This window comes from Cricetulus griseus, chromosome 8, assembly GCF_003668045.3.
Source record: "Cricetulus griseus strain 17A/GY chromosome 8, alternate assembly CriGri-PICRH-1.0, whole genome shotgun sequence".
Lineage (NCBI taxonomy): Eukaryota > Metazoa > Chordata > Mammalia > Rodentia > Cricetidae > Cricetulus > Cricetulus griseus.
The window spans coordinates 98,340,401-98,364,350 of record NC_048601.1 but is presented as its reverse complement, the minus strand read 5'-3'; the positions used below and the strand labels follow the sequence as shown (position 1 = coordinate 98,364,350).

Sequence of the window (23,950 nt, the reverse complement as noted above, 5' to 3'; positions counted from 1 at the left end):
AATAAACTGCCAGGAACTACCAAACACGGGAATGCGTGGAGACAATAAAGTCCACACGATTATAAAGAAGAGAGGAGAGAGTTCAGTGTATGCTTGCACAGAACCCTGGACAGCATTAGGAGCCATGAGTGGGGACCCAGAGACCTCATCTCTGCCTTCAGTTTGATTGACAGGAGGAAGCTAGTAGGCAGGGAAGTCCAGGGCTGAGGACCAGGTGCCATGAGGTGCTCAGTAGATGAAGGGTGATACTCAAGTCCTCGCTTCCTTTCTGCTGTGTTCCAGAGCCATGAGACTGGCAAAAATGAGCCTGGCCTTCACCTTGGGAGCTGCCATGCTGGTGCTTCAGATGGCAGGCACAGAACCTGCTGTGAGGACTCCTCAAGACAAAGCTAACGTATTTGCAGACCTGAGTGCCCAGGAGATAAAGGCTGTGCACAGCTTCCTGATGAACAGGAAGGAGCTGAGGCTCCAGCCATCCAAGAAAGTGACTTTGGCCAAGAACTCCGTGTTTCTCATTGAGATGTTACTGCCCAAGAAGAAGCATGTGCTGAAATTTCTGGATAAAGGAGGAAAAAGCCCTGTCCGGGAAGCCAGGGCCATCATCTTCTTTGGTGCCCAGGAACACCCCAATGTCACTGAGTTTGCCGTGGGACCCCTGCCGTTGCCGTACTACATTCGAGAACTCTCCCCCAGGCCAGGGCACCATCTGTCCTGGTCATCCAGACCCATCTCCATGGCAGAGTATGACCTCCTCTACCACACCCTGAAGAAAGACCTCACACCTCTCCATCAGTTTTTCCTTGACACCACAGGCTTCTCACTCCTGGGCTGTGATGCCCGGTGCTTGACTTTTACTGATGTGGCCCCCCGAGGTGTGGAGTCTGGTCAGCGTAGAAGCTGGATAATCGTGCAGCGCTTTGTGGAAGGCTACTTCCTGCACCCCACGGGTCTGGAGATCCTTGTGGATCACGGGAGCATCAATGTCCAGGACTGGAGAGTGGAGCAGGTCTGGTATAATGGCAAGTTCTACAAGAGCCCAGGGGAACTGGCTCAGAAATACGCAGATGGAGAAGTGGACACGGTGGTTCTCGAGGACCCCCTGCCTGATGGCACAGAGCAGCCCCCACTCTTCTCTTCTTACAAGCCCCGCGGGGAATTCCCCACGCCCATCACTGTTGCTGGCCCCCACGTTGTACAGCCCAGTGGCTCCCGATACAAGCTGGAGGACAACACTGTGCTCTATGGAGGCTGGAGCTTCTCTTACAGGCTGAGATCCTCTTCTGGGCTGCAGATCTTTAACGTGCTCTTTGGAGGTGAGCGTATCGCCTATGAGGTCAGTGTGCAAGAGGCTGTGGCACTGTATGGAGGACACACCCCTGCAGGCATGCAGACTAAATATATTGATGTTGGCTGGGGCCTGGGCAGTGTCACTCATGAGTTGGCCCCTGGCATTGACTGTCCAGAGACTGCTACTTTCCTGGACGCCTTCCACTATTATGACAGTGATGGCCCTGTCCGTTATCCGCGTGCTCTCTGCCTCTTTGAGATGCCCACAGGGGTGCCCATTAGGCGCCACTTTAACTCTGACTTTAAAGGAGGCTTCAACTTCTATGCGGGTTTGAAGGGCTATGTGCTGGTGCTTAGGACTACATCAACAGTCTACAATTATGATTATATCTGGGATTTCATCTTCTACCCTAATGGTGTGATGGAGGCCAAGATGCATGCCACCGGCTATGTCCATGCAACCTTCTATACCCCCGAGGGACTGCGCCATGGCACACGCCTACAAACCCACCTGCTTGGAAACATCCACACTCACCTAGTGCATTACCGTGTTGACCTGGATGTGGCAGGTAGGACTCGGTACCAGTCACTCGGCTGCTTCTTATTGACAGATTCACTCCACAGGGGGTGGGTTGAGACTTGGAGTCACATCAGGGCTTTATAAAGTAGCATGAGTCCCTGACAAATGGAGGCAGTGAACAGTGCCCTAGGGTTACCCTGTATGTGGGGTGTGCAACTGTTCTCGCCTTGGGCTGAGCGGGTTGGTGTACATGGCGTGAGGAAGAGGTAAGTGTCAGGGTGGGTGACAGATTCTGAAGCCTAATACTTTGAAATGGGACCCCAGTGCCATCAGGGGCTGCTCAGTGTGCTTCATGGGTAAAGGAAGGCTCCACAGAAGAGTGGTAGGGATGTGACACCTGATATCAGATTTGAGAGCAGGGCAAGGCCACCGAGGCCAGATGAACGGCTTCCAACTGTTCGGCCCCACTAGACTTCTGATAGTCCTGTACAAGCATGGCTGCCTCTGTGCCAAGGTTTAGAGCACAGAAACCATTCTGAAGGAACATCGATCCAGAGATCTGCAGGTTATCATATGTATGCACTGTGTGCCATGACCTCTAAGTCCTCTGCCTTCATTCTCTGTCACTGCCACCACCTTGGTGCCCACCATTGGGCCAGTGCTTGCCCTTGGCTCTGCATCTTCTTCACTGCTGGCTGTGGTCTGGGATGGACATTTTATGAACAGTAAGTAGGTTTCTCTTCTGATATTTGAGTCTCACCCTCCATCTCTTCTCATGCCCCCAGGCACCGAGAACAGCTTCCAGACACTGAAGACAAAGCTGGAAAACATCACCAACCCCTGGAGCCCAAGTCACTCCCTGGTCCAGCCCAGACTGGAGCAGACCGAGTACTCCCGGGAGAGCCAGGCTGCATTCCGCTTTGGACAGACTCTGCCCAAGTACCTTATTTTTAGCAGCCCCCAAAAGAACCGCTGGGGTCACAGGCGCGGCTACCGCCTGCAAATCCACTCCATGGCTGAACAAGTGCTGCCACCAGGCTGGCAGGAGGAACAGGCTGTCACTTGGGCCAGGTGAGGAGACCCAGGGAAGGCCAGGGGTTCTGCTCAGTGATTGTGCTGATTGTACTTCTGTCCTCCAGGCTCTGTGTCTGTGTGTGCTTGTGGGTATGCATTCTCCTGCACTTGGGGAGGGAGGGTGGAGTGGTGCTCACGGGAGTCCATTCCTGAAGGCTCCCATTCTGTAGGAACAACAACTTCCCCATCTTTGACCCTAAAGATGCTCTCTGGAAGGGCTCAAAGGCAGCCTCAGTGCCCAGAGCCCCTTGACTTCTCTGCTCTGCAGGTACCCCCTGGCTGTGACAAAGTATCGGGAGTCAGAGCGTAGCAGCAGCAGCATCTACAACCAGAACGACCCCTGGGATCCCCCCGTGGTCTTCAAGGAGTTCCTCCAGAACAACGAGAACATTGAAAAGGAGGTACTGAAAAGGAGGTACCCCATCCCCACCCATCCCCACCCCTTCCCGTCTCGGGCCCTGTGGTCCTAGAAGTATGATTTTCTAGTACCTGGTAAGTTAGGGTCATGATAGACCCATCCACCTCCCTGATAGAACTGAGAGTCAGACGCTTGTAGAGATATCTTTCAAGACTCAAGTTGGTACTCAGCACTGCCCTGCCCACTGAAACCTTTTTCTCTCCCACAGGATTTGGTGGCCTGGGTGACAGTGGGATTCCTGCACATCCCCCACTCAGAGGATGTCCCCAACACAGCCACACCTGGGAATTCGGTTGGCTTCTTTATCCGGCCCTTCAACTTCTTCCCAGAGGACCCGTCCCTGGCCTCCAGAGACACTGTGATAGTGAGGCCCCAGAACAAAGGCCTCAACTATGTCCAGCACTGGATTCCTGACAACACAGCCTGCTTGACGTCTCCTCCTTTCAGCTACAATGGGACCTACAAGCCTGTGTGAAGGGACTTGCCCAGCATCTGTAGAATAGCCCCAGAGAGCATTTCTCCCCTGTATGCTGCTTCATAGCAGCAGAGGGAGAGCTGGCCAAGGGCTCTATCCACGTTTCAATATTGCACCTACCAAAGACTTCCAGGACCCCAATAGTTTCATACTGTCTAGATACCTGGACTTGAGAACCCAACTGAGAAACCAGAAAAGGCTGAGCATGGCAGGATTATCCCATTCTTGCTTCACAGGACCTCTGATGAATTGGGGTCCAGACTCCATCATCAAAATTCACTTTAAAGAGATATGCTCAACATCCCTTGTATTCCTAGAAAACTGGCATCGTCCCTTACACTTTACACTTACTGTGAGATTTTTAATCTCTACATCTTTCAGGGCATTGTGCTGATTTGAATAAAAATGCCCCCCATAGACCCATAGGGAGGGCACTATTAGGAAGTGTGGCCTTGTGAAGTTGGGGTGTCATTAGGGGTGGGCTTTGAGGTCTCCGCTTTCTTCCTGCTGTCTGCCTATAAGGATGTAAAACTCTCAGCTCCTTCTCGAGAACCACGTCTGCCTGCACCTTGTGATGCTTCCTGTCATGACAATACGGACTAAACCTCTGAAACTGTAAGTCATCCCTAATTAAAGGCTTCCCTGCCAATGGCCATGTGAGTAGCAGCAGGTGGCAATTGAAATTCAAGGTGTCAGCCCACCAGGAGGCAAATTCCTGATGGGAGAATCTGGAGAGGTAAGGCCTCAAGACCATTACCTTTACATGTTTGCTGCTGCCCTCTTCCTCTTGTATCTGGCATGACATGAATGGGTGTGGGAAATCCCCACTACCTGTAATGCTTATCTCATGGAAACATCCCATTCTACTAGGCATTTTTACCTGTGGATTACTATGAAGATGATTTCTTCTATGCCGTACTGTCTAATTGATAATAATAATGTTAGCTTAAGTAGAGTTTTGATGATAAAAATGTAAACAAGGAAGTGTCACAGCTAGAACATGTGAGTTTCTATTGAGGAGCTGTGTAACTGTGGCTTAGGTTAAGAAAAACAACTGAGCCCCAGTAGCCCAGCTACCTTAAATTCTTTTAACCTTAATGTTGGGAGATGTGTTCCCAGGTTTCAAAGGGCATCACAGCTGAAACAGCGCTTTGAAAATAACTTAAAGTTAGACTAAGAGGTTTTTGTCAAATAGCTTTGAGATGAAAAACCCAAGAAGACAATCTATAGTTTTAGAAAGGCACATAGTTGAATGAGAAAGAACAAAGCAGCCCAATTATCATTAGCTGACGTGCCTTTCTTTCTTGATATAAGAAACTATTGATTAGTGAGTATGCACCCTAAAGACTTAAAGTGCAGCTGACTGACTGTTTTTATGCATAAAAGTTTGGGTTTGTGATTCCTTTGAGGTTCCTTATAAGATTACCTTCCAAGATAAATAATAAAATGATTGATTCTTTCTTTGTAACTGCAATATGCAGCCTCCCAACAAAAGAGTTGGCTGAGAAAAAATACTTTCTACTGCTCCTGTTCTGTTAATCTGTAACAAGTTACTTAGATTTAAATGTATGTGGGTTATTGGGGTGACTTTGGTTTTAGTCATATAAAGGAGATGAAAAACATGTTTTTACCTGTAATCATTCACTTGAAAAATAGAATGTAAGCACATTGTAATTCCTGGATTGCCTGAAAGATTTTGTTGGGGTATATAAGCTGTAGAAAAAGCATATAGTAGAAGAATAGGGAATAAAGATGGAAACCATCAAGAGAGAGTGTGAGTGCCTTTTCCTTAACCCCCTCAGATAGAAAAACCTACTAAGTACAGACTCAGTGGATTTCCCTTTGAGCCCTGTGTTACTGGAGGCTGGTCCCCCAGGCAGCAATACTTTCCTTTATAAGAGTTGCTGTGGAGTCGGGCAGTGGTGGTGCACACCTTTAATCACGACACTCGGGAGGCAGAGGCAGACAGATCTCTGTGAGTTCGAGACCAGCTTGGTCTACAAGAGCAAGTTCCAGGACAGCTTCCAAAGCCACAGAGAAACCCTTTCTTGAAAAAAAAAAAAAAAAAGAGTTGCTGTGTTCATGGTGTCTCTTCACAGCAATAGAACACTGACTAAGACAATGTGCATCCTGCTGCTATCATTTCCATTTCATAGTTAATACAATGGAAGCCCAGAGAATTTAAACAACATGGCCCAGAGCACATGTTGTCCTTAGTCATGTGACTTCCCAGGGCTTCAACCCAGGCAGCGTAACCCCAGAACCTGTATTTTAAGCATCTACACTAAACTTTAAAATGTGTTCCCCAAAATTTATAATAGAAGGTAGTGTTGCTGCCAGCAGAGCCCATCACTCCCCCAGGACATAAGCACCGCAATTCCTTTAGCACTGAGCCTGGGGATGCTTTGACTCATAGCAGATCTGCTGGTGACTGCTCTGCTACTGAGACTGGGAAATGGGAAATTATGCGAATTTACATAAGACACACCACAAAGGGTTATAGATGAGGAATGGACTAGGTGGATACACACACAGGGGCCTGAATAGCACTGGGGAGGGGGGATGGAAACCCAGAGAATCCAGCTCTGGCTTAGAGGAGGAAGCTCACATGGTAGAAAGAAGGTGGGAAATAGCTACTCTAAGACTAACTTGGAGCAGGAAGTCCTTAAGTTCTCTCTTCTACTACGCTGCATTCTAAAACTGTGGGGTTAGCATGAAGGAGCCTGGGACTGGACTGGGCAATTGGCATCTTGGTGATACAGACAGCAGCAGGGCAGTGTCCCATGAGAGCAGTAGGACAGTGTCCCATGAGAGCAGTAGGACAGTGTCCCATGACAGCAGTAGGAGAGTGTCCCATGAGAGCAGTAGGACAGTGTCCCATGACAGCAGTAGGACAGTATCCCATGAGAACAGTAGGAGAGTGTCCATGACAGCAGGACAGTGTCCCATGACAACAGCAGGACAGCGTCCTATGACAGCAGTAGGACAGTGTCCCATGACAGCAGCAGGACAGTGTCCCATGAGAGCAGCAGGAGAGTGTCCATGACAGCAGCAGGAGAGAGTCCATGACAGCAGGAGAGTGCCCCATGTGTGTTGCTAGAGTTTCTTGTCCTGCCAGGTCCTGCCACTTCAGCCTCAAATGAATACACAGAGACACTATATTAATTATAAAACTGTTGGCCAATGGCTAGGGCTTCTTACTGGCTAGCTGTCTCTTAATTATTAACCCATTTCTATTAATCTATGCATTTCCATGTGTTCCTGGCTTACCAGAGAAGGGTCCAGCCTGTTACTCCTTCCTCCACCACATGGCATCTCTCTCTGCCTTCACTCCCCAGAATTCTCCTGGTCCCCTAGTCCTGCCTATCTTCCTGCCTCTACTGGCCAAACAGTGTTTTATTCATGAACCAATAAGAGAAACATATATACAGAAGGACATCCCCCATCACACATGTACCCTGATAATAATGCCCCGGTATTCTGATCCATGAGTGCTCATAAACTGGGGTCAGTGTACACCTTTCTGATGAACAGAAAGAAACTGGAGCTTCAGCCACACAAGATAGCAACATTGGCCAAGAACCTTTGAGTTTTCCATGGAGGTGATGCCCCGAATAAGCATGCCCTGAATTTTCTAGATAAAGGAACAAGATATGCACCTCAACTCAAACAGTATTCCTTCAGAACAATGAACGCATTGAAGAAGAGGTACTGAAGCAGTCTGCCCTGTCTACTTCTGGCCTAATCTACCTGGATCTGTCCCTGGTCCCCAGAGTGTGGCCTGGTGTATGATGAAGAGTTCACGATAGGTCTCCTACATCAATACAATAGGACTGAGGACCTGTCAGGAAGGTTGGCGTCCTATCTATAAACACCCAAGGTCAGAGTTCCCTCAGGAGACTGATACTCAGAACTGACTTATCCACTGAAGCCAGTGTTTCTTCCACAGAATTCAGTGGCTTAGGTGACAGTGGGCTTCTTACATTCCCCCATTCTAAGGTTGTCCTCAGCGTAGCCTTACCTGGAACTCTGTGGGCTTCTTGCTCCAGCCATTCAAGTTTTCCACAGAGGATGCATCGATGGCATCCAGAGGTCTGATGTTGTGGTCTCAGGATAAAGATCACAGCCGTGTCCAGCACCGGATGCCTGAGGACAAGGCCTTCATGAGACCTCCCCATGTCAGCTACAATGGTACTTACAATCCAGTGTGACAGGTTCAGCCCTAGCTTCTAGAGGATAGCCCAAGAGCCCCACAGAGGCAGGCCAACACTTGGGCTCCCACCACTTTATGAAGCTGAGGGGAACATAGTGCCATGTGCTCAGCTGGGAAGCTAAGGACTCCTTTCATGCTTTCTGGTTGACTCCCCAAAGTGCTCCACATCTAGGGGAAAAAAAAAACACCTCACAAGATACTGGATTTAAATATCTGACTTCAGCTCTGTCTGTGAAACTGTCCCATGTCAGCAAGGGGCTGCTATGGGGAAATCTAACAAAATTGCCAACACCTTCATTCTTTGGTAGTGGTCCAGAATCTATGATTTACTCCCAAGATCTCTTTATAAGAATGCGTGTATGTGTATACTGACTCACTGCAGTATTGTCTATAACAGCAAAAGCCTGGAGACAACAGACTTTCTATCTGTGGGAATAACAGTTCGATAAACCAGGGAACGTGTGCACTGTCACACTTGGCGATGGATACAGGGCATGAGCTGGGATGGTCTGGCTGTAGGGAAAGCCTACAGGACCTATTCAGTAGCCAAAGACAACAACACAGAGTAGCAGGGATAGTGTGCCAGCTTCTAAGAAGCAAGAGAAGGGTGTGTAGATATGTCTTTCCAAGGACGGAAGTTGGAAGGCATATAGGCACCTCCATGAAATGGGAAAAGACAAGTTTTCCACGGTTTTGGGAACCCAGCCCTGAAGAGCTGGTGCTGGGGCAATGGTTCAGTCAGCAAAGCACTTGCATAATAAGTATGTGATCCTGAGAGAGAGAGAGAGAGAGAGAGAGAGAGAATATGCATTAGTCAATCTAAGGGAAGCAAACCCTCAGCTGAGGTTCCCTCTTCCCAGCCATGTCTAGTTTGTGTCAGGTGGACAAAACAGCATACATGAGTACCCTAAATACTAGTGCATACACGAAAAATTACATGCCCAAACATATTCCATACACAAAGAAAGAGATATACAGAACAAGGAAAATTATTAAAGAGGTCCAGAAGTGAGAAGTTCCTTCCCCCAGCTATGTGGAAGTTGGACAAAACTGGGCTGTGTAGAGATTCCAAGCCAGGGCCTGTTGACAATGGAGACAGAAAAGCAGACAGGCCACTCCACATTGACCCTTCAGCACCTTGACTCCCAACTGTCCAAAGTTGTCACCCACGGAACCATGTCCCCATGGAACCATAGCCCAGACCACTGAGAAGCCAGAAGCAAGAGAGACAGTCATGCAAGATCAAGGGCAGCTAAGCCCAAGGATTCATTATAACCAACCCCATCCTCTCTTCCTTACAAAGAAAGAAAGAAGGAAAGCTGTGATTTGCAGATCAACAATGTACCTGAGCTCAGAGAAAAGCCAGTTAGACCTGGGGCAAGCAGTTGTTATAACACTCTCTCTCTCTCTCTCTCTCTCTCTCTCTCTCTCTCTCTCTCTCTCTCTCTCTCTCTCTCTCTCTCTCTCTCTCTCTCTCTCTCTCTGTGTGTGTGTGTGTGTGTGTACACAGCTTGAGGATGGAAAGCTGCCTCTCCTGGGTTTCCATAGTGTACTGTGTGCTGTGTTGTGTGGGCACTCAGTGAGGTCGGGGAGAGATGCCCCAGAGCTGAGCTCACAGTGAGTTCTGATGCAACACCAACAAGACTGACGGGGAAGGGCAAGAACCAAGATATGGTGAGAGGGATAGGAAAAAGACAGAGGCTGGGAAGTGGGAGGGCCCAGAGCTGGTGACAGAAGGCATACAGTGTTGTCTGGAGGGCAGAGTAGGGCCAGTCCAGGAGACAGATGGTGGGGAGTGGACATGCTTCCTACCTGCAACGTGCTGCCAAGCTCTCCTTTCCTCTGTGACACCAGCTGCCACAGTGTCCTTGCCCTGCTGCTCACATTGTACCAGAAGAGAGGGTTCTAAACCACCCTTCCACGTTTCCCTCTTTCTGGGCAAAGTAAAAAGGTATCTGAGGAGAGGGGATTGCCAAGTGGAAGGTTGGCCATGAAAGCCAGGCCAACCAGAAACACACACTGCTCATTGTAGGATTCCAGCCCAGCTTCTGGAAAGGACAAGTTGACCAGCAGGGAGGAAGGAGCACGGGCAGACTGGAGGGTTTGGGGACAGTGAGTACACTCCCTGACACTGCTATAGCCAGTGCCTCTCATCACACACTTGTCAAGACCCAGTGATACATGCAGTGGGGAAATTTTCTACCTCAATGACAGCCATGCAGAGTGAGGAAGGGGGAAACTATGAGATTCCTAAAAAGAGCATCAACACTTTCATCCTGTGGCCATTGTTCTGCACCTAAGGTTTATCCCCACCCAACAGTCTGCATAGAGCTGTCACTCGTGATAACTATTAGAATCAGGCCCCCAACAAGGATCCCAGAGCAGAAGAGACAGTTGTTAAAGCTGGGGGGGCAGCCAAGCTCAAAGGTTCAATAAAACTGACCCCATCTTTCTTCTTTCTCCTCCTCCACAAGAAGGAAGGGCTATGACCGACTGGATCACAGGACTTCACAAAGTACATTAGAAACCAGAGGTCAGATCACTTTTATAGACATGTGTTTCTCTCTCTCTCTCTCTCTCTCTCTCTCTCTCTCTCTCTCTCTCTCTCTCTCTCTCTCTCTCTCTCTCTGATTAATGGTTGATGAGGGATGGAAAAAATTTTCTTCAGTGGTGTAGCCTCTGGCAAGTTGCCCATGCTCATGCGTGCAAACCCTCACTCATGCTCCCGTAAGCAACTGTAATAAACTCACAGAGTCCCCAGTGCACAGGAAAATAGAGCGAGCCATCTTGTCCAAAGAGGAAAAGGGTGGGCAGGACTCACTTATACATGAGAGAGGGAAAGAGGGGGTACGATTGAAAAGCATTGCATTCTCCCTCATTCACTGTCTGGATTGGTTTACAAGGGTGCTCCAAAACAACTTTAATGGTCAAGAGACCCCAACTTGATACCCCTCTTGGAGGTCAGAGCATCCTGGGTAGGACAAGACATCCCTTCATTCTTTTTTCAGAAGCTAGACGCAAAACGGCTAGTCTGAAGTTCTCACAACCTCCCCTGCATTGGGGCCAGATCATCAGTGTACACTTTCTACTTCAAGAATTGCCATGTTTTGTCTTACTAGGGGTTATCTCCGTGGGAGAACATTCTTCAGCTAGGGTCACCACGAGTCATGATGACTCAGAGCCCAAGGCTGGGTCCTCAAAGGTGTATTCATTTATGTCGTGGTGGGACTGAGGGCTCTACTGACAGCAAAACTTCCTTTTTGGCACAACAAAACACAGTTTAGGGGCTTGCTTTTTAAAACAGAGCCCATAAGTTCAAAATGCTGACTCTGGATTTGAGTTCTGCCTGGGTTCAAGTTCCAGCAAATTACATCATTAATGAAAAGCAATGCCACCTTGGTCATGTTACTTAAAGTCGAACAAAGGAGTCAAGGCCATGATGGGGAAACCCACAGAATCGGCTGATCTGAGCTAGTGAGTTACCACTGACTTGGGTCTGACAAATGGGGAACCTGCATAAGACCGAACTAGACTCTCTTAATATAGGTGACGGTGGTGTGGCTGGAACAATATATGAGGCCACAGGCAGTGAACGCTAATGCACAGACTGACTCATTGAAGCCCATTCTATTTGGAGAGATACCTTACTCAGCCTAGACACCAGGGTGTGGGGATGGAGAGGTCCGTTGATTCTGCCTCAATGAGATGATGGGACAGACTTAGGAGACTTCCCAGGGGGAGCTTTACCCTCTCTGAGGAGCAGATGGGAGGTGGGGGAGGGAAGTGGGGGGAGCAGGAGGAGAGGAGGGAAGGGGAACGGGGAGGGGGAATGTAAGAAATTAATAAAAAAAAAAAAACCACAGTAGCCATTGTTAAAAAAAAAGTCTGCATTGTCTGAGCTGTGAAATGAAAATATCACCCACACCACGTCCTCTTAAGTGTTGGTGAGAGAAAAAACCTGGTAGTAAATGCCACCATGCCCACTAAAGCTGGGTTTCACACACAGGATCTGGTATCCTGGATGACAGTGGGTTTCCAGCATCTCTCTCTCAGCCACACATAGAGACTCCCATGGTTCATTGCTGTATCTATACCTTGAACTTCTCCCAAGATATCCAAATAACCCCACATAGAACAGCCAACAATTGCCTGCCACTGGATCCCTGAAGAGAGCATCTGCCTGGACCTCCTCCTTTTAGCTGCAGTGGGATTTATAATCCTGTGTAAAAAGTCCAGCCCCAGCTCCAAGGCATCTAAGACCTATGAGGACAGATGGTAAATCCACCTCTCTATGCTGCTTAGAGCTCCGCTAGGCACAGCACCACAGACATAGACGGGTAGCCGTGGGCTTCAAGTCATTGCTATTCTTGGGTACCTCCAAGAAGACCTCCATGACTAAGACATGGCAGATGCGGACTGTAACCTGGGCTAGGGGAGTAGCACCAGAGAATCTGAGGAGGGAAGACTGGAGGCTCTCCTCTGTGATTTCCTGTGTCCATCCATGCATCACTTTTGAGGTTCTATACTTGAGTGTTGACACACACACAGCAAGATGAGGATGAGCTCCAAGGTTAAAAAACAGGCAATAGACCAGAGTGCAGCTCTCTAGCAAACAGTCAAGGTTCAACCTAAAACATCCGCAGTCACCAGGACTGACCCATATGCTGTCCTCTAGCTCCTGGCCACTCTGCTAATGCAGCTCCTGCCCCAGCAGGGCTTCTTCCTGGCAGCTGCTCATGCCCTGGTCTATGACGGAGGTGTCTGCTCTACCACTTGACTCCCCCCCCCTCCTTGTTCCCCATGCCTCTACAGCTTCCAGACACTGAAGATCAGGCAGACCACCACCAGGAGCCCAACACAGTGGAGCAGCCAGGGTACTCCTAGAAACACCAGGCCGTTTTCCACTTTCAGCAGACTCTGCCAAGTACCTGCTCTTTAGCAGATCCAAAGGAAAGCCCTGAAGCCGTAGGAACAACTGTTGCCTGAAGGCCAGTCCCATAGCTAGGCAGATGCTGGAAGGAGTGAACTGTCACCTGGACCAGGTGCAGAGGCCTGGAGAGGAAGAACAGAAGACCCAAAAGTTCTGTACTTGTCTGTTTGTCTGTTTGACTTCCACCCTGCGGGCTCCGGGCCTGTATGTACATCTGGGCGTGTGTCACCATGCATTCAAGGATGGAATGGAAGCACTCATGGAGACTCTGGCCCTAGGATGGCAGATTGTGATGAGAAGCCTTCCTGACTCCTGGAAGTTAAACATTCATTCTGGGCAGGAGGCAACTTTCATGTCCTAGGCCCACTGTGTTTTTCCTGAGGTGCTAACTGGCAATCCCATGCCCAGAACGATTGGGCTTCTTCTCTTCCAAGCACATACCCACTGGCATTGGTCAAATATTATGGATTTAATTGGTGCAGCAACAGCACTTACAACCTAGACAATCACTGGGATGCCTCCACATCCATCCTTGACTGATTACCAGGGCCAGGAGACACACAACAAGAAGAGCTGAGACTCCCAGCAGCCACCAGCTCACCAGGTGATGGGACTCACATCTTTCACTATTGTCAAGTGTTGCTCACTCCTCTACAGACTCAAGAATAAAGTGCTGATGGAGGAAGGACAGTGAATCGGAAGTGAACAAAGTTAGGTTCAGGTCCAAGACAGACAGGCTCTCGCATCCATATTACACCCCTCCTCCCAAGGCTCGGGACTTATTGTGGAGGAGAGGGCAGACACAGTGGATGACCAAAAGGAAACAGTGTCTTCTGGACACAGCAGGGCAGCTGCGTGAAATTCCACTCCTAGCTGAGGAACTGTTTATTGATAACTGATAGCTTCTGGGAGGGAAGGTTTTATCTAAAAATAGTGTTACCATTCAGAGTCAGCAACCAACAGCTGTCTGATTGGATATAAGGCTCACTCTCAAGGAGAGGAACCACGCCTGGTACTGGAAGCCTAGCCAGCTTCCCCGGGACAGTATGCAGATGAGGTAAACAAACCCTGGGGCAGCACATATATTAATAGAAATGAATGGGTTAATCTAAGTTTAAAAAAAGAGCTAGCTAGAAGCAAAGCAAGCTAAGGCCAGGCATTCATAATTAATAAGTCTCTGTGTCGTGATTTAGGGGCTGTCTGTCCAAGAAAACCACACCTGAATGTTCTGGGTTCTGGGTGTTTGTGGACTAAAGGTTGTTCAAGCTCACTGGAAACATGAAGGAGCTGCAGCTGCAGCCATCCTCGACAACTTTGCCCACCAACTCCATGTTCCTCACTGAGATACTGCTGTCCTACAAGAATGATGTGTTAAATGTTCAGGATACAGAAAAAACACATTTGACACAAGGAACTCAATGTCCCCATCTTTGGTGGTCAGGACCACTCGAATGTCAATTTGTTATCAGGCCTCTGCCATAACCCCTATACATGAAAGCACTGCCCCCTTGCCAGGATAATACCGGTCCTGGGCTTCCAAACTCTTCCAAAGCAGAGTATGACTTTGTCTGTGACACGCTGGAAGTCACCAAGGCTCTGGATGAGTTTTAGCTTGAAACCACTAGATTCTCACTCTAGGACTGTGTCATCCAATATCTGGCCTTCAAGCATGTGGTCCCTATAGCAGAGCCAGGAAATAGCATAGCTGATTTATCTTGCAGAACTATATGGAAGGCCACTGACTGCCCTCTACTGGGCTGAAAAGCTCGGGAAGCATGGAAGCATAGATGTTCAGCACTTCGAGTGGAACTGCCCTTGTGTTAGTGCAATTTCTACAGCAGCACAAAGGCACTGGCTTAGAAATATATGGTGGAAAAGTGGACAGTGTGGCCCTCAAGGACCCACTGCCCAAGAACAAAGAGCAACCTCAATTCTTATCCTTCTGCAAGCCCAGGGGAATTCTCCATGCCAATCACTGGGGCCTCTTCCTATGCAGTCCAGTCCCATCTGACATCATTGGTGGTCATGAGACCAACCGGAGTCCAGCGAAGACTAGGTGGGACTTGAGTCTTCTCACTCTGGCTTCACAGACTAGATTCAGTCCAGACAGACTGTACTACTCAAAATCTCCAAAATGCTGGAGTCCTAACTCTATCAGCAGCTTCACTTTAAGGAGACATATACCCAACATGCACTCCCGGAAGGCAGACATTGTCCCACACACTTATTTACTTTTTCCTTCCGTAACCTTAGAAAATGCCATGCTGCTCCTATCATTCTCATCCCACAGTTGAGATGGTGGAGACCTAGAGATTTTAAATAGCATATTCAAGGTTACACAAGTAGTCCTTAGTGCTGTGATGTACCAGGAACTGAACCCAGGCCAATGGAAGGCGTCCGATAAGATAAGTCTTATAAAATGTATAGATTTAAGATAATTAAGACTGAGCTAGCGGTTCTGCGGTGGGTGCCCTAGCCTCAGGTGAGTCTGGGCACTGCTCTGCCTGCCCCCAACCTCCTCCATCAACACCTGCCCGCTTCTGCCTGAGCCCATCGGCACAAGATGGACCAGCCAAGACCGGAAGGCCCACCCTGAGTCCAGACATACCTCACCCCTGTCTACACCCTGCCCTCTGTCCTGTGGAGGGGGCCCTAGCCTCAGCAGGTACCCTAGCCTCAGCGGGTGCCCGAGCCTCAGAGTGGACCAGCCCAGATGGGAAAGCCCACCTCGAGGTCGGACACACCTCACCCCTATCTACACTGTACCTTCTGTTCTGTGGTGGGTACCCTAGCCTCAGCGGGTGCCCGAGCCTCAGGTGAGTCTGGGCGCTGCTCTGCCTGCCTCCCAACCTCCTCCATCAACACCTGCTTGCTTCTGCCTGACCCAACCTGGACAAGAGTGGACTTCCCCAGTCCGGGAAGGTCCACCCTGAATCTGGACACACCCCACCCTTGTCCACCCACCACCCTCTGCAATCCCGCTGCCGCCAGAGGCTGAGCCCTCCACCAGCCATCTGAGAGAGGGAGACCCCACCTGCACTCACTGGAAGAAGGGCTGGGAAGAAGACAGAGTAAGAACACACTCAACAACAGAAAAACCAATATGACACCACCAGAATCTAGGGACTCCACACCAGCAAGATCTGAAAAGCCCAACACACAGCATGAAGAAGAGATGGACCTCAAAAATTATCTTAGGAAGATGATAGAGACCGTTAAAGAGGAAACAAGAAAATCCCTTAAAGAAATAGAAGAAAAAACAAACAAAAAATTACATGAGATGGAGGAAAAGACAAACCAACGAATTCAAGAAGTAAACAAATCTCTTAAAGAATCCAAAGAAAGCCAAGAACAAACAACCAAACAAGTGAAGGAAGCACTCGAAACAGTTCAAGGCATGAAAGCTGAAATAGAAACAATAAAGAAAACACAGAATGAGGTGATTCTGGAAATAGAAAGGCTGGATAAATGATCAGGAACTAAAGATGTGAGTATAACCAATAGAATTCAAGAGTTGGAAGAGAGAATCTCAGTTGTTGAAGACTCTCTAGAGGATATACAGTCATTGACCAAAGAAAATCTCAAGTCCAACAAATCCTTAACACAAAATATCCAGGAAATATGGGACACTGTGAAAAGGCCGAACCTAAGAATAATAAGTATAGAAAAAGGTGAAGAAATACAGCTCAAAGGTACAGAAAACATATTGAACAAAATCATAGAAGAAAATTTCCCCAACCTACAGAAGGATATGCCTATGAAAATACAAGAAGCTTATAGAACACCAGACAGACTAAACCACAAAAAGAAGTCCCCTCGACACATAATAATCAAAACACCAAACCTTCAGAATAAAGAGAAAATATTAAGAGCAGCAAAGGAAAAAAGTGAAGTAACATATAAACGCAGACCTATCAGAATCACACCCGACTTCTCAATGGAAACTTTGAAAGCCAGAAGGTCTTGGATAGAAGTCCTACAAACACTAAGGGAGCATGGATGCCAACCCAGACTACTGTACCCAGCAAAACTTTCAATAACTATAGATGGAGAAAACAAGATATGCCATGACAAAACCAGACTTAAACAATACATAGCCACAAATCCAGCACTACACAAAGTTCTAGTTTAAATCGACCTATAACCCCTAATGAAATAGAAGCAGTCATCAAAAGCCTCCCAACCAAAAAAAGGCCCAGGGCCAGATGGCTTCACTGCAGAATTCTTCCAGAAATTCAAACGAGAGCTAATACCAGTACTCCTCAAATTGTTCCACACATTAGAAGTAGAAGGGACATTGCCAAACTTTTTTTATGAGGCTACAATCACTTTGATACCCAAGCCACACAAAGATACAACTAAAAAAGAGAACTACAGACCAATATCCCTCATGAACATCAATGCAAAAATACTCAACAAAATATTGGCGAATCGAATCCAAGAACACATCAGAAAAATCATCCACTATGATCAAGTAGGCTTCATCGCAGGGATGCAAGGATGGTTCAACATATGAAAATACATTAATGTAATCCAATATATGAACAAGCTGAAAAAGAAAAACCACATGATCATCTCACTAGATGCAGAAAAAGCCTTTGACAAAATCCAACACCCCTTTATGATAAAGATCTTGGAGAGAACAGGAATAACAGGAACATATCTAAACATGATAAAAACAATATACACCAAACCAACAGCCAACATCAAACTAAATGGAGACAAACTCAAAGCGATTCCTCTAAAATCAGGAACAAGACAAGGATGTCCACTCTCTCCATATCTCTTCAATATTGTATTTGAAGTTCTATCTAGAGCAATAAGACAACAAAAGGAGATCAAAGGGATACAAATTGGAAAGGAAGAAGTCAAACTTTCACTATTTGCAGATGATATGATAGTCTACATAAGTTACCCGAAAAACTCTGCTAGGGAACTCTTACAGCTGATAAACACCTTTAGCAAAGTAGCAGGATACAAAATTAACTCAAAAAAAATCAATAGCCCTACTTTATACAGATGATAAATGCAATGAGGAAGAAATCAGAGAAACATCACCCTTCACAATATCTACAAACAACATAAAATATCTTGGCGTAACACTAACCAAAAAAGTGAAAGACTTGAACAGTAAGAACTTTGAGTCTTTAAAGAAAGAAATTAAAGAAGATACCAGAAAATGTAAAGATCTCCCTTGCACTTGGATAGGTAAAATCAACATAGTAAAAATGTCAATCTTGCCAATCTACAGACTCAACGCAATCCCCATCAAAATCCCAACACAGTTCTTCAGATACCTTGTAAGAACAATACTCAACTTTATATGGAAAAACAAAAAACCCAGGATAGCCAAAACAACTCTGTACAATAAAGGATCTTCTGGTGGCATCACCATCCCTGACTTCAAGCTCTATTATACAGCCATAGTTCTGAAAACAGCTTGGTATTGGCACAAAAATAGACAGATAGACCAATGGAATCAATTCAAAACCCTGATATTAACCCACACATCTATGAACACCTTATTTTTGACAAAGATGCTAAATCTATACAATGGAAGAAAGATAGCATCTTCAACAAATGGTGCTGGCACAACTGGATTTGCACATGCAGAAGATTGCAGATAGATCCATATCTGTCACCATGCACAAAACTTAAGTGCAAATGGATCAAAGATCTCAACATAAATCCAGCCACACTGAATCTTCTAGAAGAGAAAGTGGGAATTACCCTTGAACAAATTGGCACAGGAGACTGTTTCCTGAACATTACACCAGTAGCACAGACATTGAGATCTTCAATTAATGAATGGGACTTTCTGAAACTGAGAAGCTTCTGTAAGACAAAGGACACAGTCAGTAAGACAAAACGTCAGTCCACAGAATGGGAAAAGATCTTCACCAACCCCACATCTGACAGAGGGCTGATTTCCAAAATATCCGGTGAACTCAAGAAGCTAGAAACCAAAACACCAAACAGTGAAATTAAAAAGTGGGGTGCAGAACTAAATAAAGAACTCTCAACAGAGGAATCTGAAATGGCTGAAAGACACTTAACAAAGTGCTCAAAATCCTTGACCATCAGAGAAATGCAACTTAAAACAACTCTGAGAAACCACCTCACACCTCTCAGAATGGCTAAATTCAAAAACTCCAATGACAATCTATGCTGGAGAGGATATAGAGAAAAAGGAACACTCCTCCATTGATGGTGGGAGTGCCAACTTGTAAGACCACTCTGGAAATCAGTATGGCGGTTGCTCAGAAAAATGGGAATCAGTCTACCTCAAGATCCACCAATTCCTCTCTTGGGTATATACCCAAATAATGCATGTTCATACAACAAAGACATATGTTCAACCATGTTCATAGCAGCATTGTTTGTAATAGCCAGAACCTGGAAGCAACCTAGATGCCCCTCAACTGAAGAATGGGTAGAGAAAATGTGGTACATCTATACAATGGAGTAGAAAAAAAGCAATGGAATCTTGAAATTTGCAGGCAAATGGATGGAACTAGAAGAAACCATTCTGAGTGAGGTAACCCAGTCACAAAAAGACAAACATGATATGTACTCACTCATATATGAATTTTAGACATAGAGCAAAGTATTACCAGCCTACAATCCTCTTCACCAAAGAAACTAGGAAACATGAAGGACTCTAGGGGAAAATGCATGAACCCCAGGAATGGGAAGGAGCAGGAACTCCTGAGCAGGAGGGTAGGGGAGAGGGAGATGCCAGAATGAGAGCAGGAGAAGAGGAGAGGAGGAAATAGAGGAGCAGAAATATGCTGTTATTCTTTTATGGTCAATTTCCCAGTCAAATAGAGTAACTAGAGGATGTTCATTACCCTGGCTAATACCATGTCTTATTCCATTTCTTATATTTCATTTAGGCTCAGAGAAGTTAGGCAGCTTCATGCAAAGGTTAATACAGGTGAACAGAGAGACTTTGGTGTTTGTACCAGCTTCCAATCTCCAAGAGACTTCCTCATCTGTCACCTTAGGTAAACACAATGTCACCTCAGTTTTGGGTTAGTTATCTGTTGAGTAATGACATCAGATTAGATAAAGACCAAGGATTTTTCAAGCTCTAAATATCTGAAGTTGATTCCAGACTGACATTTGAAACACAGAGATGCCCTTAGGATACTGTAAGCAGAAGTTAAGACCTCGTGAGATGGATTATCAGAATGTCATTGAACTGTGGAGCGTGAAGACTAGACACACAAGGCAAGGAGGAGGAAATGGAGGAGCAGAAATGTTGAGTTTTGGAAGAATAGAGGAGAGCAGGATGAGAGATACCGTATCAGAGGGAGCCATTATAGGTCCATGGAGAGATCTGGCACTAGGGAGATTTCCAGAGACCTACAAGGATGACAAGAACAGACAATCCAGGCAATGGTAGAGAGGATAACCTAAACACCCTTCCCCTAAAATGAGATTGATGACTACTTTTTTATGCCATCCTAGAGCCCTCATCCAGGGGCTGATGGAAGCAGAGGCAGACACCCACAGATACACACTGAACTGAACTCTGGAACTTAGTTGCAGAGAGGGAAGAATGAAGATCAAGGGGTCGGTACCAGGCTGGTGAAACCCACAGAAACAGCTGACCTGAACAAGGGGGAGCACAAAGACCCCAGACTGCTATCTGGGAGGCCATTACGGGACTGATCCATACCCCTGAACATGGATGTCAATGAGGAGGCCTCAGCACTCTATGGGGCCCCTGCTGGTGGATTAGTATTTTTCCCTGGTGTAAGAAGGGACTTTGAGAGCCCATCCCACATGAGGGCTCTTGCCCTGGACACATGGGAGAGGGCCTAGGCCCTGCCCAGGATGATGTGGTGGACTTTGCCCCCGTTGAGAGCCCTACCCTGCCTGGGGAGTGGAGGGTGGATGGGGTGGGGGGTAGGTTGGGGTCAGGGAGGAGGGGTGTGGATGAGGGGAGGGAAAGGGAGAGGGAGAAGGGATTGACATGTGAAACAAGCTTGATCCTAATTTGAACAAAAAAAAAAAAAAAAAAAAAAAAGACTGAGCTAGCAGATGAGAAATCCTAGTCATTGACCAAGCAGCATTTGTACCTAATACAAGTCTCTGTGCATTAAGTTGGGCCCTAACTTGGTGGGCAGAACTCAGGTGGTGGGCAGAGACCACCCACATGGCAGTAGAGCTCGGCAGCTTTTGGTGGAAAGATTTATCGTAACAATATAGATTAATAGTAATGGGTGATACTTAAAAATGAGCTAGCAAATAAAAAATCTTAGTCATTGGCCAGCAGCATTTGTACCTAATATTAATCTCTGTGTGTTATTTTGGGCAATGACGTGGCAACGGGGCTCTGGCAGCTTGGTGTAAAGACTTAAGGTTACACATACCCCCATCATCTTCTCTATTCTAGTGAGTTCCAGAGCCATGGGACTGCCACAAAGAAGCCTGGCACTGGGCTGAGTGACCACCATCTTCATCCTACAGGTGGCCATGGCAGATCACCCCATCTGGACACTGAATGGCTGGACACAGGTGTTCACAGACCTAAGTGTCCAGCCATTCAGCACACAGATTTAGACAACAACTCTGTGTTCTTCACAGAAGTGTTTCTGCCCAAGAAGGATATGTTGGAATTTCTGTATAAAGGAAAAATGAATCCTGTGTGGGAAGCTCATGTCATTGTCTTTTTTTTCTTTTTCTTATTTAAATTAGAAACAAACTTGTTTTACATGTCAATCCCAGTTCCCTCTCTCTCCCCTCCTCCCCTGGCTCCCAACAACCCCCAATCCTATCCCCTTTCTGCTCCCCAGGGAGGGTGAGGTCTTCCATGGGGGATCTTCAAAGTCTGTCATCATTTGGTACAGGGCCTAGACCCTCCCCCGTGTGTCTAGGCTGAGAGAATAGGCTCCCAAAATCCATTCATATACAAGGGATAAATACTGATCTACTACCAGAGGCCCCATAGACTGCCCAGGCTTCCTAACTACACCCATGATCAGGGGATCTGGGTCAGTCCTATGCTGGTTTCCCAGCCATCAGTCTGGGCCATGAGCTTCCCCTTTCATGTTGTCATTTTCCTCAGTGCCCAGGGGCACACCCAAAATCATTGAGTTTGCTGTGGGGACCCTGTCAAGAGCCACCTACATGAGAGAACTGTCCTCCAGGCCAAAGAATCATCAATCCTGGGCAACCAGACCCACATCCAAACCAGATAATAGCCTCCTCTATATCAAGGAATCCGCTGGTCAAGGAAGCCACTGAACCTTTGTAGAAATTTTTCCAGCTTCTCACTACAGGGCTGTAATGGCCAGTGTCTGACCTTTGTGCATGTGGTAAACCAAAGTGTGGAGTCTAGATGTTGTCTTACTTGGCTTGCATTGCAGCGAATTGTACAAGGCCACATTTTTCACCCTACTGGCCTGGAGAGCCTCTTAAATCATGGGAGCACAGATGCCCAGCTCTGGAATATACAGTATGTTGGTGTAATGGCAAGTCCTATCAGAGCCCTGAGGAACTGGCTCAGAAACTGAGAGTGGACCACTGCCATCCTCAGTGAATGTGACGGTCCACGGCCTATGAGCACAGAGCAGCCACCATACCTGTACAGGCACCACGTGCCCATCAGTGAAGCTGGCCCCACATTGGTCCAGCCCAGTGGCACTCTGTATACTCATGCAGGCAACACTGATCTATGGAGACTAGAGCTTCTTTGTACCAGCTGCAGGTCTAGGCTGCAGATCTTTAATGTGTATTTTGAGGATGTGTGTATGGTCTAGATCAGCAAGCAAGCAGCCCTTGCACTATATGGGAAACATATGTACAGACATAGAGACAAACTACATGGAGGTGTGTGGGGACTGGGCCATGTCATTCATGAGTAAGCTCCTGCCATTGACTGCGACAACACAGCCACCCTCCTGGATGTCAACCGACAATACACAGTGACAGACCTGTGCATTGCTCCACAGCCTCTGCCCCTTTGAGATGCCTGTTAGTCCCAAGCTTCACACCAACTTTACAGGGAGTTTCAACTCCTCTGCAGAGCTAAATGGACACAAGCTGATGCTGCAGACGACCTCAACAGTCTGGGATTTTATTTTCTATCCTAATGGCATGATGGAGACCAGGATACATTCCACTGGTTACTTCCACACAACCTTCTACACCCCCGAAGGCCTGGGCCATGCACTCACCTGCTCATCCACCCACCAACGACATTACCACACTGACCTGGATGTGGCAGGTAGGACCTGAGAGCAGCCCTCACTGTCACTCAAACACTTCTCCCCTAGACATAGCCATTGCACAAGAAATGGGGCTGGGATAAAACCAAGGATATTTCATCAGCCTTCTTTCCCAACAAAACAGCACTGCATTCATCTGAAAAATGACAGCGGTGAATTGTATTCTGGGGTTACCCTGAATGTGGGTGTGAACCTAGCATTTTGGGGTTGAGCAGAATGATGCACAGGGCAGGGGATGAGGGTGTGGCATGGAGGGTAGGAAGTCTCACTCCTACCACTTTGACATGAACTCACGCCATCGGGGATGCTCTGTGTGCTTCTCGGATACACGGCGTCACCACAGAGGAAGGGTGTGGCTGTGATGGTTGACAACAAGTCCAGTAGCCACCAGAACTGATAGGGTGGCTTCTACCCTATCAGTCCCACTTTCTTCACTTGTCCAGAGTAGGATGGCATTCCTTGGGCCTACAGAAACATGGTTAAAACCACAGAAAGCTGACTGTTTCAAAGTTCTCCAGAAAACAGCAGGAGGTCACCCTGAAGCTGCCATGTTGCTGTAACTGACCCATGAACTGTCCTCTAGATTCTGTGGCTGCTCAGCGTTCTGCTCAGCTGGTACCCAGGGCCTTCTCCGGGCACATCTCCTTTTCATCCAGCAACTGACCGTCAGTGTTGAGGCTCCTGACCAGAGCAAGAAAGTGCTATTGCAAAGATGGGTTAATAGACTAACCCATGCTTCCAGGCACCAAGAACAGTTTCCATATTCTGCAGACCAGACAGGAACACATCACTAAC

At 47.2% G+C, this 23,950-nt stretch overlaps 1 protein-coding gene across 1 annotated transcript; it reads left to right on the top strand.

The window, feature by feature from the left end:
* The first annotated feature begins 274 nt into the window (after positions 1-274).
* LOC100771382 (amiloride-sensitive amine oxidase [copper-containing]) lies at positions 275-4,014 on the top strand. The gene is made up of 4 exons (XM_027428462.2): positions 275-1,856; positions 2,593-2,878; positions 3,150-3,282; positions 3,508-4,014. The coding sequence occupies exons 1-4, from the start codon at positions 287-289 to the stop codon at positions 3,772-3,774; spliced, it is 2,256 nt and encodes a 751-aa protein (XP_027284263.2). The 5' UTR covers positions 275-286; the 3' UTR covers positions 3,775-4,014.
* The last annotated feature ends 19,936 nt before the right edge of the window (positions 4,015-23,950 follow it).

Bases quoted from the DNA above. Each gene is read 5' to 3' on its own strand.
- LOC100771382 (XM_027428462.2), top strand. From the start codon at position 287: ATGAGACTGGCAAAAATGAGCCTGGCCTTCACCTTGGGAGCTGCCATG. The intron at 1,857-2,592 runs GTAGGACTCGGT...TCATGCCCCCAG, and splicing joins TGTTGACCTGGATGTGGCAG to GCACCGAGAACAGCTTCCAG. The intron at 2,879-3,149 runs GTGAGGAGACCC...TCTGCTCTGCAG, and splicing joins CAGGCTGTCACTTGGGCCAG to GTACCCCCTGGCTGTGACAA.